At 47.0% G+C, this 16,911-nt stretch overlaps 1 protein-coding gene across 1 annotated transcript in view; it reads left to right on the forward strand.

Annotated features, from left to right (window-relative positions):
• The window catches only part of MELK (maternal embryonic leucine zipper kinase), an 81,130-nt gene that overhangs the window by 12,802 nt on the left and 51,417 nt on the right, over positions 1-16,911 (forward strand). Inside the window, exons 4-6 of the mRNA XM_073549657.1 lie at positions 8,682-8,798; positions 15,678-15,821; positions 15,936-16,004. Coding sequence (XP_073405758.1) covers positions 8,682-8,798; positions 15,678-15,821; positions 15,936-16,004 — 330 coding nt within the window. The remainder of the gene's footprint in view (positions 1-8,681; positions 8,799-15,677; positions 15,822-15,935; positions 16,005-16,911) is intronic.

The raw sequence follows: 16,911 nt of genomic DNA on the forward strand, positions 1-16,911 counted from the left end.
CAGTGCTACTGTCATATCTTCATCCTCAACAGATGAGGAGTTTGACTTTGACAAGTATTTGGATGATATGGAGCAGCAAAATGTTTCACTTGCTCTCAAAAAGAAAAATTCAACCGTTCATCAAAACTGACTGTGCATGAGGCAATTCCTTTATACTTGGAAATTGTTAGAGATGTTGCCCATGTGGTTACGGCTTTGCCTCCAACCCAAGGTAGTGTAGAGAGGTTGTTCTCTGGCCTTAAAATTATTAGGTCAGATTTGAGGTCATCTATGAAGGAGGATCTGATGGAGGCAATTCTATTTCTTAGAACAATTTCATAGACTGCACAAATGTTTAGTATGTTTTTGTTAAACTTTTTTTGCCATTTACATAGTTTATTACATAGTATTAGTGTGTGTGTGTGTGTGTGTGTGTATATATATATATATTTCACACACTATCGATATTACATATTTACAATTTATTAGTTTTTTGTGTTCTAAAGTTGTATTCCAATAAATATATTATGTTCTATCTAAATGTCTTGATTATTGTATCATAAAAAATGATTAAATGTCTGATGTTCACATTGTACTACAATAATTTTCACTTAAATATAAGCAATATATGTCGGAGTCGGGGGAAGGGAAATGTCGGGGTTGCAGGTTTGGCTTACCGACTCCACAGCCCTGAAAGTAAATACAGAGGGTTCACTGCACGGTGCAAGCCACTCATAAGCATCAAGAATCAAAAGACTAGACTGGACTTTGCTAAAAAAAAAACATCTTAAAAAGCCAGCACAGTTCTGGAAGAACACTCTTTGGACAGATGAAACAAAGATCAACCTCTACCAGAATGATGGAAAGAGAAAAGTATGGCGACGGCGTGGTACAGCTCATGATCCAAAGCATACCACATCATCTGTAAAACAAGGCGGAGGCAGTGTGATGGCTTGGGCATGCATGGCTCCCAGTGGCACTGGGTCACTAGTGTTTATTGATGATGTGACACAGGACAGAAGCAGCCGAATGAATTCTGAGGTATTCAGAGCCATACTGAGTGCTCCGATCCAGCCAAATGCAGCCAAACTGATTGGTCATCGTTTCAAACTACAGATGGACAATGACCCAAAACAGAAAGCCAAAGCAACCCAGGAGTTTATTAAAGCAAAGAAGTGGAATATTCTTGAATGGCCAAGTCAGTCACCTGATCTCAACCCAATTGAGCATGCATTTCACTTGGTGAAATAGTATAATTCACCTCACACTCAGGTTTCATGCAAATAAATGCTCACTATATTATAAATAGAATATGTGGGAGCCAAACAAGAATATAGCAGAAGCGATCTAAACAAGACGTTTTGGCTCAGCCAGAGCCTTTATCACTGAAAATACAAAAGAAATAAAATATATCAGACATAAAGAAGACAAAAACAAAAATGAAAACACAATAAAAATTATGACTTTCTCAGTGTATCATAGTGGTAAAAACACACACATATATTTTCTCGACAGCACCCTCTGAGAGGGGATCTGCCCCTAGGAACAGGAAACCTACAGAGATAAAAGGGGCAGTCCCCCTTGCTCCCTCAGTTGGTTTCCTGTTCCTAGAAGGAATCCATAGAGAGAAGCTCGCAAGAGGATACCTGGCCTGGTTGCCGCCTGTACAGCGTCCATATGAGCTGCAGTGGCCCCAGAGCTGGAAGCAGCGTTCGGGGGAGATCTGATATTCAACTCCCCGCTCTGCTGGTAATGCAGCGTGAGGCCTGGTAACGATGTGCCTGGCTCACATACGGTGCATAGAGCGGCAGGAGCCGGCACCTATGGAGACTCCCCTTGGGGGACGGGACGCAGCATTACGGACCAGAGTGTCCTGGCTCAGGGTAAGAGCGCGACTCCGTGTCAAGGCTACCGGCACCCCCAGGTATGATGCGGAATGCGGTAAGATGCTGAACGCTGATTCCATACCTGACTCCTGGCGGATTGTCAGTGGTATGGTCCAGTCCGACAGGGTAGACCGGGAGAGGCCGACCTGGCGCGTATGAGAGGCGTAGCACGGTGCAGAAGGCCAGCAGCCGGGGGCTTGGCATGGTTGATGCAGCATATGGCTGGAGTAGAACTGGCTCCAGTCCGACAGCGTAGACCGGGAGAGGCCGTCCTGGCGCGTATGAGAGGCGCAGAAGGCCAACAGCCGGGGGCTTGGCATGGTGGGCCTGAGTCCCAGAGGGACGATGAGAGCCGAGGCAGATTGACTCTCCCCTCGGCTGATAATGACTGCGTGAGGTAGGGGCCAGGTGAGGCCATCCTCGCTCACGGATGCAGCACGATATGGCTGGAATGTAACAGGTGCGCGTTTGCGCAGAGGGTCTGCAGTTGAAGGCCTTGTATGGCCACGGATAAAAGTGGTAGACGGGAAAGCGAACCACGTCTCAGAACGCCTCGTATGGCGGTGCAAGGTACACCCACATGAAGTGGTGGAGGTGCTACCATAGAGCAGCAGAAAGAGTGGACGCTCTAGACAGAGGTGGTACACGGTGAAGCAGACCACATCTTAGGCTGAGTTTCCACAGCCGGTACCATGTGTTAATCATCAAGGAGATGCTGGGCTGCTCTCTTTAGGTGGCTGCTGAGCAGATGAAGGCTGGGCAATTACCAGAGTGGGAGACTAGCTGAAGATCCCTAGTCTGGTTGATGTGTGTGTGTGTGTGTGTGTGTGTGTGTGTGTGTGGGAGTGCACTAACCTCACCCTGCTCCCTGGAGGGGAAGCTCAGTATAGCTGGACCCTCGGCTTGCAATTGGTGGCTACAGCACCCGGCAGGGGACTGTGAAGCAGTGTGCAGGAGTTCACTCACTCTTCTTCCTGCTCTCCGAGGGTTGGCAGCCATTCCAGTCCGAGTGTGACTGCTCTCGTTAGATGGCAGCAGCTAAGTAGCTGGAAGCCAGGCAAGTACCAGAATGGAATACCAGTCATAGATCCTGGTAAACAGCAGCATACTGGTAGCAGTCCTAGGGGCACACACCATTTCATGTGCTGAGAACCTTATGGTGGACTTGAGCAGCGCATTGTCTCCGTGAAGATTGCCAGCTGCGGCTCGTTAATTGGCTCCTTCGGGTGAGGTCACTCTCACAATTGAGATGCACCATTCAGAGTGGAGGTTATCTGGAACTCTGAGAGGTGCTCCCTTGAATGTAACTGTGGGCCTGGTCTCTTGTTTGGCACCTTCAAGCGGGGCCGTAAGTATCTGTACCCCATGGGGCCTATGTATATCATATGGTATAATAGAGTCTGGATGTATCGTATTACATCATAGCGCCTCTATGAATCGTACTGCATCATAGAATACTTCATGGTAATTCATAGTACGAAAGATATGCAGTGAAAGGTGGACACCACTGTATAAATTACCAAATACTACGGCCCGGTGCAAACATGCACCAAAGATGAATCAGAAAAAGCGCAAATAGTGATGCACACGCAGCTAATGATATAATTCATTGTACGTCATATTTGCTTCGTGGTACTTCATGATATGTTATAGTACTTCATAGTACTTCTGGTTGCATCATAGTGTGCCATAGCTCATCATATTGCTTCATGGTACTTCATGATATGTCATAGTACCTTGTGGTACTTCTTGTTGCGCCATAGTACATCATAGTATGTCATAGCGCATAATATTGCTGCATAGTACTCTATGGTACTTCATGATATGTTTTAGTACGCCATCGTATGTCATAGGACTTCATTGTGCTTCTTGTTGCACCATAGTAAGTCATAGTACTTCATATTGCTTCAGGGTACTTCATAGTACTTCATCATATTTAGTATTGCATCATAGTATTTCAGATGGCATAATAGTACTGAATAGTGCTGCATCGTGCATCTTTTTTGTTTCATAATACTTCATATTACTTCATGGTACTTCATAGTACTACGTCATACTTAGTATTGCATCATAGTACTTCAGATTGCATCATAGTGCTTCATATTACTTCATGGTACTTTATAGTACCTTTCATAGTACTTCATGGTGGTTCACATTGCTTCATGGTACTTCACATTGCTTCATGGTGGTTCATATGGCTTCATGGTACTTCACATTACTTCAGAGTGCTTCATGGTACTTCATAGGACCTCATATCACTTCAGGATGCTTCATGGTATGATATGGTACCTTCATAGTATGAGGAGGAATACGGTCAAGAACTCTGATATCTACCGCAGAGAGAATCCTGCAGAGAGCCAAAACACACCTGTTGTTCCCATTGACCTGTTTTGTCAGGGTAATAAACAACTTCAGAGCCTGTTCCTGGTTGCTCTCCATGTCAGATGAGTGGACAATTCCGGAGCACACCTCCTCAGCCATCCTACCCGGCATCAAGGGGAATGGGTGCTCAGCCGGGGCATCTTCAGGATGATAGCAGCTATATGGGGTATGCCGGAGATCTGTTCGCTACAGTAGGCGGGTCTAAAGGTACAGAACAAGACAGTTTGGATGTAGTCGACGCCCTTCTAAACCCTTGGACGGTTCACCAGACCCTCCGATGTTATGGTCGCCAGCTGTTACCAGGATGATGAGGAAATAAGGAGCGAGAGTCCTCTTAATAGCCTGCAGGGCCAAAAAGCCGTGGGTTTCATGGCTGAGAGCCATGTCATGGGTTCTCACTCTGGATCGGGACCTGCGCTCACAAAGACCCTGTTACCACCCTCGGGTCAAAGGTCTACGCCTCACGGCATGTAATTTGAGAGGCAGCTACTGAAGCTAAGGGGATTCTCAGATGAATTAATTGGCACCCTCTTGCAGGAAAAACTAACTTTCCATTGAGCAGACCTTTCCAGGGAGGGTCTTTATCCTTGCCATATTAGAGTTCCGGGAGGAAGGGCTTGAGTTCGGACTTGCAGGTAACACCCTAAAATTCCAAGTTTTGGCTCTGGAGGCCAAGTATAATTATAACGTGCGGGCAACGAAGGGGTGGCTCGATCTTTCTCTGCTTGCCAGCAAGCAAACCCGGTTCACATTCTTCAAAAACCGCCTTGGGACCTTAGCTTAGTCCTAGATGCTTTCACACAGCGACCGTTTGGGCCCATACACTTGACCTCAATAAAGTGCGTTTCATTGAAAGCCGCCTTATTAGTAGCTCTATCGGCAAGGAGGATGCATGATCTCCAGGCCCTGTCAATAGATGCTCCTTCCTGACAATATTTCAGGGCAGAATAGTGTCAAAGACGGACCCGTCCTACCTCCCTAGAAAGGCTGCTAAATTCCATAGATCCAAAAAATCTACCTTCCCTCTTTTTTATGATAGCCCGGCAACACCAGAGAAGGAAAGACGGCATGGCCTAGACGTAAAGGGGGCCATCTTAGTCTATATAGATAACTCTAGGCTCTGGAGGCAGAGCAGGGCTTTTTTTTTTTTTTTTTTTTTTCCAGGGTAACGAAGTGTGGATCAGAAACGCATTGTCATATTCGGCAAAAAGAAGGCCCGCCACAGGGCGTGAGGGCACATTCTGCAGGAGCCATATCATCTTCCTGGGCTGAAAGGACGGATGTCCCAATTGAGCTAATATGTAAGGCCGCAACCTGGTCTTCTCCTTCTGCCTTTTATAATCACTACAGGCTAGATTTGTCGTCTTCCGATGACTTGGCCTTTGGTAGATCTGTCCTTAACACGGTGGGCCCTCCCAGGTGATTATCTCTGAAAATCTCAGTGGGTGCTGCTGTGGCGAAGAGAAAAAAAACGGATTACTTACCGGTAATACTCTTTTGTAGAGCCACGACAGCACCAGCTCACTTCCCTCCCTTGGTATATCTACACTTGGTTCACTCTGGTGGGTGAAGGATAGAAGCTGTATATAAATGTGAAATGTAGTAAAATATACAGTATATTCGCTTACTGAGCAAATTGACTAAAGCATGTGTGGCGGTTCCTCTTGTTCTCTGTAATCCAACTGAGGGAGCGAGGGGGACCGTCCCTTTTATCTCTGTAGGTTTCCTGTTCCTAGGGGCGGATCCCCTCTCAGCGGGTGCTGTCGTGGGTCTACAAAAGAGTATTACCGGTAAGTAATCCGGTTTTTTATAGTAATATGAAAAACAGCCTTGTAAACTGGCACCATATTGAGTTGAAAATGAGAGAAGGGATCACCTTAATCCAGAATTGGATCTTGACATAAGGTGCAGAGAAGAATAGAACTCCCCCAAACAAGAAGCCCAAGAGAGGTGGCTGAAAGGAATAGTCATATTCAGCTTATATGTAGTGACTATACAATATGTCTAGTCCTATAACATCGCCGTGCTGTCATTGTAATGAATGACTAATGTTGCTAGGAGTCTGTAGACAGTGTGAAAAGGTATCTAAAAGTAACGGATTGCCATAGTGTTGCTGCGCTGTCCTTAAAGTGGGTAATACACTATTGTTGCCCCGAATATGCAAAAAAGATATATAGGCGAAAAAGGAACGCCATCGTCACGTTGTGCACATATGGTTAAAAATAGCGCTACTAGGTGGAGTAATACAAACGCTACCCAGTGTGTATATAATGGCTGGTGATATGTTATGGAGCAGCGCTCTCATAGTTCGATATAGCACTGTTTAATAGAGTAACTACCCACAGTGTACAAAATACCTGGTGATATGTTGTAGAGCGGCGCTCCCGCGCCTGGCTGCAATGACAGCATACACCCGCTCCCAGCACTGAGCGGTTTTTATACATGTACCGGTGGCAGTGTCTGACCGGAAGTGACGTCGCAGTGTTATGTCTCTACTGCGCAGACTAAAAGACTTTTGTTGAACTGAATGGGTGTGTAGGTTGTCAGGGTAACAGGCAAGGCAGCGTCTCCTTGGATTGAATGAGTGTGTAAGTTGTCAGGATAATAAACAAAGCAGCGTCATGGTTGTAGGACTGTCACAGCATACGTTTGATTAGGAAGCTCATGCAGGATGGGCATATACATATATAGAGCAACTAGAAAGAAGCCATAGAAGACACGTATGTACTGATAAACTTATGAGATTAATGAGAGATAAAGGAGAGGTTATTGACACATATAAAATGATAAATTTAAGGGGTAAATGGAAGGAGAGGTTATTGGGGATATATTAGACTGGGTTTATGACCAAGTCCAAGGGGCGGAACAAACTCACCTAAGGTAATAGCATACTAGCGAGTCTGCAAAATAACAGAAAATAAGTTAATATTCACACAAGCCAATCTATCTCTCTATTAAGCCCTATAGGGGCTAAAGTGTCCAATTTATGTATCCAAAATGTTTCCCTTTCCCTCAAGAGCTTAACATGATCACCACCCCTTCTTGGACGGGGTACACGCTCAATTACTTGGTACTTCAGCTGTGCAACTGAATGTCGGAATTTAGAAAAGTGTTCAGGTAAAGGGTAACCAGTTCTTTTTACACCTAAGGCTATGTGCACACGTAGTTTTTAGTCTCTGCGGATTTTGTAGAGAAAACCGCAGGAAATCCGCAGGACAAAGTGCTGCGGATTATCTGCGTTTTTTCTGCGGTTTTGCCCTGCGGTTTTACACCTCATAATGGATGAGGTGTAAAACCGCAGCGTTTCTGCACCAAACAATTGACATGCTGCGGATTGTAAACCGCAGCATGTGCACAGCTTTTTTTTATTTCCATAGGAAATAAAGGTACTGTACAACGCAGCAGAATCTGCAGCGTTTCTGCAGAGCCAAAAACGCTGCGGAAACGCAGCAGAATCCGCAGCGTGTGCACATACCCTAATTGTAGACTTATGACTAGCAATACGATCCTTAACATGTTGGGTTGTTTCCCCTACATAGAGGCCACAAGGGCATTTAACCAAGTACACTACAAAGTTCGAATCACATGTAGGCTGAGTGCAGACGGAGTTTTGAGCCCTGCGGATTTTTCCGTGCAGAATGGAAGAACACCGCAGGTCAAATGACCTGCATTTTTCCTGCGGATTTCTTCCATTTTTCACGCGGTTTTTGTGCGGTTTTCCATTGCGGTCTTCCCCCTGCGGATTTGGTAACAGGGGAGATAGAAAACCGCACAAAAGAAGTAACATGCTGCGGATTTTGTACCGCAGGAAAAATCAGCAGCGTCTGCACAGCGTTTTTTTTTTTTTTTTCCATTTTAAAGGTACTGTACATCACAATGCGGATATGCAACGTTTCTGCGCGGTAAAATCCGCTGCGGAAACGCTGCAAATCTGCATCGTGTGCACATGGCCGTATACTTGGTAAAGACTAAACTTCAGACAGGCCCACAAACAAACATCAACTGAAAACCACCGCAGTGAAGGCCTGGCAGAGCATCAAAAAGGAGGAAACCCAGTGACTGGTGATGTTCAAGACCAAGTATTAGAAATGAACATTTTATTTAATCTGTCCAATTACTTTTGGTCCCTTTAAAAACAGGGTGGCACATGTTAAGGAGCTGTAACTCCTAAACCCTTCATCCAATTTTAATGTGGATACCCTCAAATGAAAGCTGAAAGTCTGAACTTCAACTGCATCTGAATTCTTTTGTTTAAAATTCATTGTGGTAATGGCTAGAACCAAAATTAGAAAAATGTTGTCTCTGTCCAAATATATATGGACCTAAGTGTATGTATGTATATATATATATATATATATATATATATATATATATATATATATATATATTTTACATTTTTTTTTTTTATTAATTTTTTTTTTTTTTTTTTTTAAGGATGATTTGCCTCGTGTCAAAACAGAAATTGAAGCAATGAAGAACCTAAGTCATCAGCATGTTTGTAGACTTTATCATGTTATTGAAACCCCAAAGAAGATCTTTATGGTTCTTGAGGTTGGCTCCCTTTCTTGTATATGTTCACTATAGACAGTACTGTGCAAAAGTTGTAGGAAAGGTGGGGGGAAAAAATCATCTGCAAGGTAAGAATGCTTTTACAAGCTGAAGTGTTAAATAGTTTATTTTTATGATATCGTAAAGTGAATGAGCAAAAGATTACCATAATCAAATCAGTATTTGTTGTGATCACCCTTTGCCTTCAAACCGCCTTGACAAATTCCTCCAATAACTTTGTAAATATACAGTAGCTAGAAGAATTGATTATTTTTATCAACCCTTCCATTGTGAAAGCATTCTTATATTGCACAGTTCTGTGAATAATATAATTCCATAGATAATTCTGTTTTTATAATCTGTTTACATAACAAATCCAAAGAGAATGGAAGTGGGTCGCCCTCCCAGGGTTGTGGGGTACTCGGTACCAGGCCGGTGTCGGGGGGAGAATGTCACAGCAGCGGTGACCCGGTCCGTGGCCCTGGGCGCTCAATAACAATGGCGGGTGATGTTTATGATGTAGTTTATATGGATAGTTTGTGACGCCACCAGTGGTGTTTGGCAAGTAAGATGTTACGCCAAAGCTGCTTGCAGATCCACTGGGACTGATGGTGTGATGCAGCAAAGATGGTGTAGCTCCCCACAGGTGGAGCTGTAGTCCCAGGGCAGTGTAGGTGCAATTGATCTGGAGAAGTGCAGGATGGTGTGGATGCTGGTACCCAGATGTAGCGGCGCTGAAGGTGCTAGCAACGAAGGAATGGAGGACACCAGAGCTTGCAGTTTCAAAGCTTTACTCAGTTCGTGGTACACACTGGTGCCTGCCTCCATGCCGTGTACTCCGGGGTAGAGACTCAATCAACCTCCCGGGCAAGTCAGGGCTCTCCCACACTCCGCCGACATGTACCTTTCCTGAACGACTCCTCTATTGCGCCTTTTAGTGTGAAGAGCTCCAGTACTGTGGTTCTCTGAAGTTCCTCCTGTCAGATGTTCCTAGCAACTCTACTTGTATGACAGACAGCTGTAGCCTGCTCGGGGATGCTCCTGGATCCCGGCTCTCTATCAGTTTGCTGTTGTGTCCCAAGTCTTGGATGGGAGTAGTGTATTTACAGCCAACTACTCCACCGGTGTCTGCTGCAGAACCATAAGTGTCCATACAACCTCGGGGACCGGGCCCCAGCCTTGCGCTGAGAACCTATAGGCAGGGTTCCTATCCAACCCACTCCTCTCTGTTCTCCTACTCCTTCGTTCCACGCTGTTCCTTCTCTCTCTCTCTTATGGAAGCTTAGGTTGCAGTTCTACGTCTCTCCTTCCTTTCCCGTGCCAGCTGGCTCAGGTCACTGAGGCAGCTGCAGCACTCCTTCCTCCATCCCTTCTTCCAGGGATCCCCCACTCCTCTCTGAGTGGCTTCCTACTCCGCTGACCTTCTGTCAGACTGAACTGAACTCAACTCTAAACTTTCCCACTCTTCTATATGAATCTCAACTCCACCCACCTCCCAGCACATCTCGTGTTACGAAGCAAGGAATCACCAGAGGTGCTCTGCTACCCTCTAAGCATGAGCCGCAATGTGATCAGTGCTGAACTATCCTGTGTGTGCGATGCAGGTGTTGGAGTGCGGAAAGGAGCTCCCAACTCACCAGGACGGTGGGGCACTACACCTTAGGAGAAGATGCAGTACCTCTGTGGCGACTGAGCCTCAGGGGCGCCACAGAAGCTGACTGTAAACCCTCCATTCCACCAGTTAGAAAATAAGTTATATTTTTTTTTTTTCATTCGCCTCACTGGGGGTCACAGGACCATGGCTGTTATGTTGCTGCCACTAGGAGGCTGACACAGTAAAGTAAACACTAAAAGATTAGCTCCTCTGCGGTATACACCCACACACTGGCTCCAGCCGAACCAGTTCAAGCTTGGTGTCAGTAGGAGGCGCATGAGCTCTGACTTTCAGATCACATCTATAGCTTTTTATTTTTCTCTTTAATTTTTATTTTTTATTTTTTCAAGGATTACAGGGGTGATGGATCCCTTTAGGTCGCCGCTCTTCCCCAAACCTACAACAGGCGGGAATGTGGAGTGTTGCCTCCACGTACCCCCCCCCCCCTCCTGCATCATTTGTCTTCGGTAGACTTGAGATCTTCTTTTTTTTTTTTTTTTTTTTTTTTTTTTAGAGGGCAACGGGTCCGCTTTCCCCACTCCGGCAACAGATGGGAACATGGAGTGTCGCCTCCATGTACACCCCCCTCACCTCTGCATCCAGGCTCGACCGGCTTTTTTTGTGTGCTGGACCAACATCCCTGACCCATCCTCGTGGCGTTAACCCCGTGGATGTCCAGAGGCACTTAACGGCATCCATGCGGTCCCTACTGCATCGCTCCGATAAACAGCGGCAATGGAAGAAAGGCGGATGGTCCCTCTCCCCCTCCCTGACAACGGAGTCGTGGATGGAGGATCCCTGCAAAGTCCAAACTAGAGCAGCTGACCTGGGAGAGGAGCCCTGGTCCTGCGCTTCAGCTCTTTCCTGCGGTGGCTTCATGCCGGGACGCACACCGCTGGTAAAATGGGCTGGGTGTGCGTCCGGGCCACAAACGTCTGGTTAAACGGGTCAGTATCGCCGGCGGAGGGCTCCCGCATGTCCTTTCCACCCGGCTGCGTTCTGGCCGTCGGCGGAAATTTAGCCTCCTGGCTTGAGCCTATTGCTGGCTGTAATCCAGAAGTGCCCCCCATTTTGTGATGTCGCGGCAGTACCTCCGCCCACGACTTGGTGCTTCTTGCATACTGCGAGACTTCTCTGTGCACGTCACACGCCGGCGGCCATCTTTATCCACCCGGCTGGCTCGCTACACGTGCGGGCAGCACAGCGCATCGGGAGGACCGCTATCACTGGGACACAGGACCTGGGTAAGATCTCAGCTGCGGCAGAAACACTCATTGGCCCTTCTTTGCAGTAGTCACTAGAGGCTTACAAGCCACGGTCCTCCCTATTGGAGCATATCGGCAGGATCAAGAACATACAGTGGGGTACGTCATGTCTCTAAGACATCCAAGAAAGCTAACAAGACAGTGTTTTTCACCTCATGTATCACCTGTCAGACTTCTTTGCTATAGGGACAGAGTACACCACTCTGTAAAGCCTGTGATCCCAAATGCGTTCAGGAGCCCTCTGCCGCTACTGAACCCAGTGTACCTAGTCCCCCTGAGTAGGCTTCGTCATTGTCGCAGTCCATGGCATCACTAGCCAAAGCAATAGTCTCTCCAAGGTCCCTCTGTCTTGGAAGGTTACTTCACTGGAACTGTCAGCCAGCAGGGGCCGTTCTCAGTCAAAAACTCCACAGGCATCTAGGAAACGGGCCTATAGCACGTCTCCCAGGCCTTCTTGCACCTTGACATTTGTGGGCTCAGTTTCCCGCTCCCTCACCTCTGGTTTGCAGTGATCATGACTAAGAGTACGATTTCCGACATGCCCCTTGTTCTAGACTCACCGGATTATCAGGCGATGGTGGACAGTCTCATTTCGGCCATCAATCAGACTTTAAAGGTTGACGAGGAGTCTAATTCGGTCCCGTATCCTGCGGTGTCCTTCAAGAGGACTAAATGTCCTCATAGGGTTTTCTCCAACCATCCTGAGTTCCAGGACATAGTTCGACGGCATAGAGAGCGACCAGACAAACGTGTCGCAGGTCAGAAGCCTATTGAGGCTAGATATCCTTTTTCTGCAGAAGGAATGGGCCAAATTCCCTCCAGTTGATCCACCTGTCTACTGCCTGGCCAACAAAACCCTCCTGTCCTTAAGCGACAGGTCCTCAGTTAAAGACCCCATGGACCGTCAGAATCTTGCCTGTTCGCTTTTCTCAAAACCTCAAGCTTGGCGCATTCTCCTTCTTTTGCCACAGCCTGGGTAGCTAAAGCTATGGTCTCTAGGGCTAATACCCTGACCAAAACTAGTCAGGATAGTGACCTTCCGCCAGAGGCAGCAGACCTGGCCAATCAGATCTCATTGGCTGGGGAATACTTGTTGCACGCTTCCCTGGACTCGGCTAATTGTGCTGCACTTGCAGCCTCAAACTCCATCACCATCAGACTGGCTCAGGGAATAGTGAGGGAACTCTGCGTCTAAAAAGTCCCTAACCTCTCTGCAGTACAGTACAAGAGCGGTCGTTTATTTGGAGAGAAGCTGGATCGCCATATCTCAGACTCCACAGGGGGAAAATGTAAATTTCTCCCCCAGCAGAAGACTAGGCAGCCTTTTCGCCAGCAACACGTTTGCAGCAATCCTGGTTGGTTCAATGCAACCACCTCTTCCGGATCAGAACGTTTCCCTCTAGGGGGGACAGGGGTCCCCAGGTCTCATATGAGATCAACCAGTCATGGAAGAGCTGACCCAAGCAATCTAGGTCTAAGGGATCCAGGTCCCATGGATTCTTGGCCCTATGACTCGCGGAATTATCCGGTCGACACCAGCAGAGTAGGCGGTCACCTACTCCTATTTCGTCATATCTGGCTCTGTCGTCCATGACTAATGACTCAGACCTGGTGTCTTCTGGATACAACAGAGGTGGTGGTGTGTGGGTTTTTTTTTTTTTTTTTTCTCCTGCCCTCCGGCTCGGCTCTTCCCCTCCTGAGGCAGGGGCACCAGCCCGAATTTCTACCAAGCCGTCAAGACGGGGTCATTATTCCGGTCCTAGAAAGAGGTTCGAAGGGTTCTACTTAAACTTATTCATTGTTCCGAAGAAGGACTGAGCGATGCGGCCCATTCTGGATCTGAACCTCCTAAGCAAGTTTGTCAAGGTCTGGCACTTCAGGATGGAGTCTCTTCGCTCTGTCATCACTTCGATGGAGAAGGGGGGAGTTCCTAGCATCCATCGATATCTGGGATGTTTTGACGTCCCACGGGGAATACTTGCAGCATTGCCCTTCGGCCTTGCCACCTCTCCTAGAGTGTTCACAAAGGTCATGGCTGCCATCATGTCCATTCTGCACTCTTCGGGGCTTGGTCATTTTGCCATACTTGGACGACTTTCTAATCAAGGGCCAATCTTTCCAAGCCTGCACGGAGTATGTCCGTATCACGTTGGATACACTTTCTCACCTGGGCTGGCTGATAAACTTAAATCTTCTCCTGTCCCAGCCCAGCAGATATCCCCTTTTTGAAATGACCCTGGACATGTCCTGAGGGTTGGTGATTCTCCCTTGAGACAAGGTCATAGCCCTTCAACCGGGAGCCTGGGTGTTATGAACGGGTCACCGAGGAGGATGGCAGGAACAGGTTAGGCCAGAGAGGTTGGTAACTCAGTGGATTGCAGACCCCCCCCCCCCTAACATAACAGGGGACTGAACAAACTGACACAAGCTGTAACACATGGAGTGGGGCCCAGCACTGCCCCCAGCAGGGAGTACGCTGAACCCTCGCAACAAAGCAGAAAGCAAAAAAAAAAAAGGCACAACCAGATCAGATGCAAAAGAATCGCTTAACTGAACCATGCAGATCAGGCAGGAGACAGAAGAACTCAAAATGCACCAGGAGGAAATCACCAGCAACCACTAAGGGAAGCCTGCTCACTTGTATGCTCCCAGCTAGTAATCCCAGATTCCCAATCATCATCGTCAGGTGGCAAACTTCCATCAAACTGGCCAGCTCCAATACTCCCAGTAACCACAAGAGGGAGCTCCGGCTCAGAAGTCCGAGCAAGGGAATTCGCAAAACCCAGGCAATTTTCCTGCCAATTTCCTCACTCATCGATTCGTCTAGCGGGTCCTTGGCAAGATGGTGGCAGCGATGGAAGCTGTTCCCATTGCCCATCTACACCTCCGTCCTCTGCAGCTTGCGCTGGTCACCTCGGGAGTTGCGGCTTCCAATTAACTCCATATAGATTTCAGGCGATTCGGTTGACCCTGCGGCGGTTACGTCACCTCCTGGCGGGTTGTCACGGCTGTGGTGTATATCAATCGTCGGGGGGCACCCGCAGCAAGGTGGTGATGTGCGAGGTGGAATACATAAACCGATGGGGCGAGATGACCCACTCAATCATCTCAGCGGTTCACATCATGGGTGTGGAAAACTGGATGGCAGACTTCCTCAGCCGTCGGAGCCTTGCCTCAGGAGATTGATCACATCATCCAGCTGTCTTACAACAGATTTGTTATCGCTGGGGGACTCTGGATGTGGATCTGATGGCTTCAATACTAAACGCCAAGGTGCCTGAGTTCATAAATCAGTCCCGGGATCCAGAGGCCATTGGGACGGATGCACTGGTCCTTTCGTGGCGTCTATTTTGTCTTCAGTATGTATTCCCCCACCCCTCTTCCATTGCTTATGTGGCACTAGCCTTCTGTAAAACAGAGTGGCCATGTAAGGGGGGGGGGGGGGGAACATGGCACCCTTCTTGGGCGCATGTATGGATAAGCTGAAATTGAGCACAGAGTACCCATATCGGAGTCCCGCAGACATAGACTATCATTCTCCCCCCCGTTTAGCACCGCACAGGCATATGTGGGTTAGTGTTGACTGCCTATACATGCAGCACTTACTCTGTTTTAAGGGAATTGTGAAATTAAAATAGCTACAACACCCATCACCTTCAATGGAGAGAATTTACACGTGTGCAAGGTCACCTCTTTGCTAGAGTACTGATTGGGGGGGGGGGGGATAGCACCACAATTTTCCAGATATGTTGGAGTCTTGGGGTTGCAACCAGCATCTCATTTATGGCTTATACTTTAGATATGCCATTAAACCTCTCAAAAGGTAGTGCATCTTTAAGCTTTACTGCGGCCCTTTGAATTCATTAAATATGACATTGTGGCCCTCAGACCGAAAAAGTTGTGCACTCCTAGTGTGTATGCCAACATTATGACCATTGAATCACTAGTTGTTTTCTATTGCAGTACTGTCCTGGTGGAGAATTATTTGATTACATTATTGCAAAAGACCGTCTTTCTGAAGATGAAGCAAGGGTGTTTTTCCGGCAGATCGTGTCTGCTGTTGCATACATTCACAGCCAAGGATATGCGCATAGAGATCTAAAACCAGTGAGTGTGTAATTGAAAATTTATATAATTACCGTATGTATATGTATTTAATATTATAGCATTTTAGGAGGGTATCTATTCTGCACTTCTCCATTCTTATTTCTTCTTCTGTAGGAAAATCTTCTTATTGATGAGGATCAGAACTTGAAACTAATAGACTTTGGACTTTGCGCAAGGCCAAAGGTATGCAAATGTCTTTTTGCATCATGGTGTGAGGTGGAAGCAGTAGGGTAGATACTCGTGTTTCATGCCCCGGCACGCTACTTGAAAATGGGGGGGGGGGGGTCCTGGTTGTGAGTGGGTGCACGCTCTTGTTACCTTGGCGATATGCCTCTGCAGACTGCATGATGCTGCTAAATAAGACAAGCCAGGACCAGATGTTAGGGAATGAATTGAAGGACACTCCAACAGTCTTTTTACTTAACATGAACTTGATAACTATGTACGTCAGATAATAGGCACACTTCTTCACAAAGGTTTCTCTTGCTTTATGCAGGTATGGACACTTCATAGTTGCGTTTAATAATACTTCATTTCTTTTCATTTCACAGTCTTGCATCTCATGACAATCCAGCAGACTGTTATGGGAGACTGAGAGGGCCACGCGGCCCAACTGACTAATGAGGACCGCTTTGCTTAAGATACGTCTGTACGACTCTTCACATTGAAGATTCCCTGTTCTCCATAAGAGTCTAAAGGGAACCTGTCAGCAGGATTGTGTACAGTAACCTACTGACAGTGTCAGGATGGTGCCGTTATACTGATTAAAATGATACCTTGGTTGATATCTGTCTTGTGGCTTTTTTTTTTTTTAATCTGTATTTGTAGTTTTGAGTTAATGATATGCCCGTGCTTTGGGGCAGACCTGTGGGGGTCCATCTTTATGTGGTGCTATGCTTAGGTATTCACCATATCACCTTAAACGCATGAATCCATAAAGGGGAGGAGCCTCCTCCAAGAGGGCGCCATTGCATCTATCAGAATGCCGATAGCTGCTACTGCGCAGGCATCACATGAGGACCCCCCACTTCTCCCCCACACAGGCCGCCCCGAAGCACGAGCATATCATTAACTCAAAACTGAAGATTAA

This window comes from Dendrobates tinctorius, unplaced genomic scaffold, assembly GCF_039654945.1.
Source record: "Dendrobates tinctorius isolate UK_male_01 unplaced genomic scaffold, ASM3965494v1 ptg000160l, whole genome shotgun sequence".
NCBI lineage: Eukaryota > Metazoa > Chordata > Amphibia > Anura > Dendrobatidae > Dendrobates > Dendrobates tinctorius.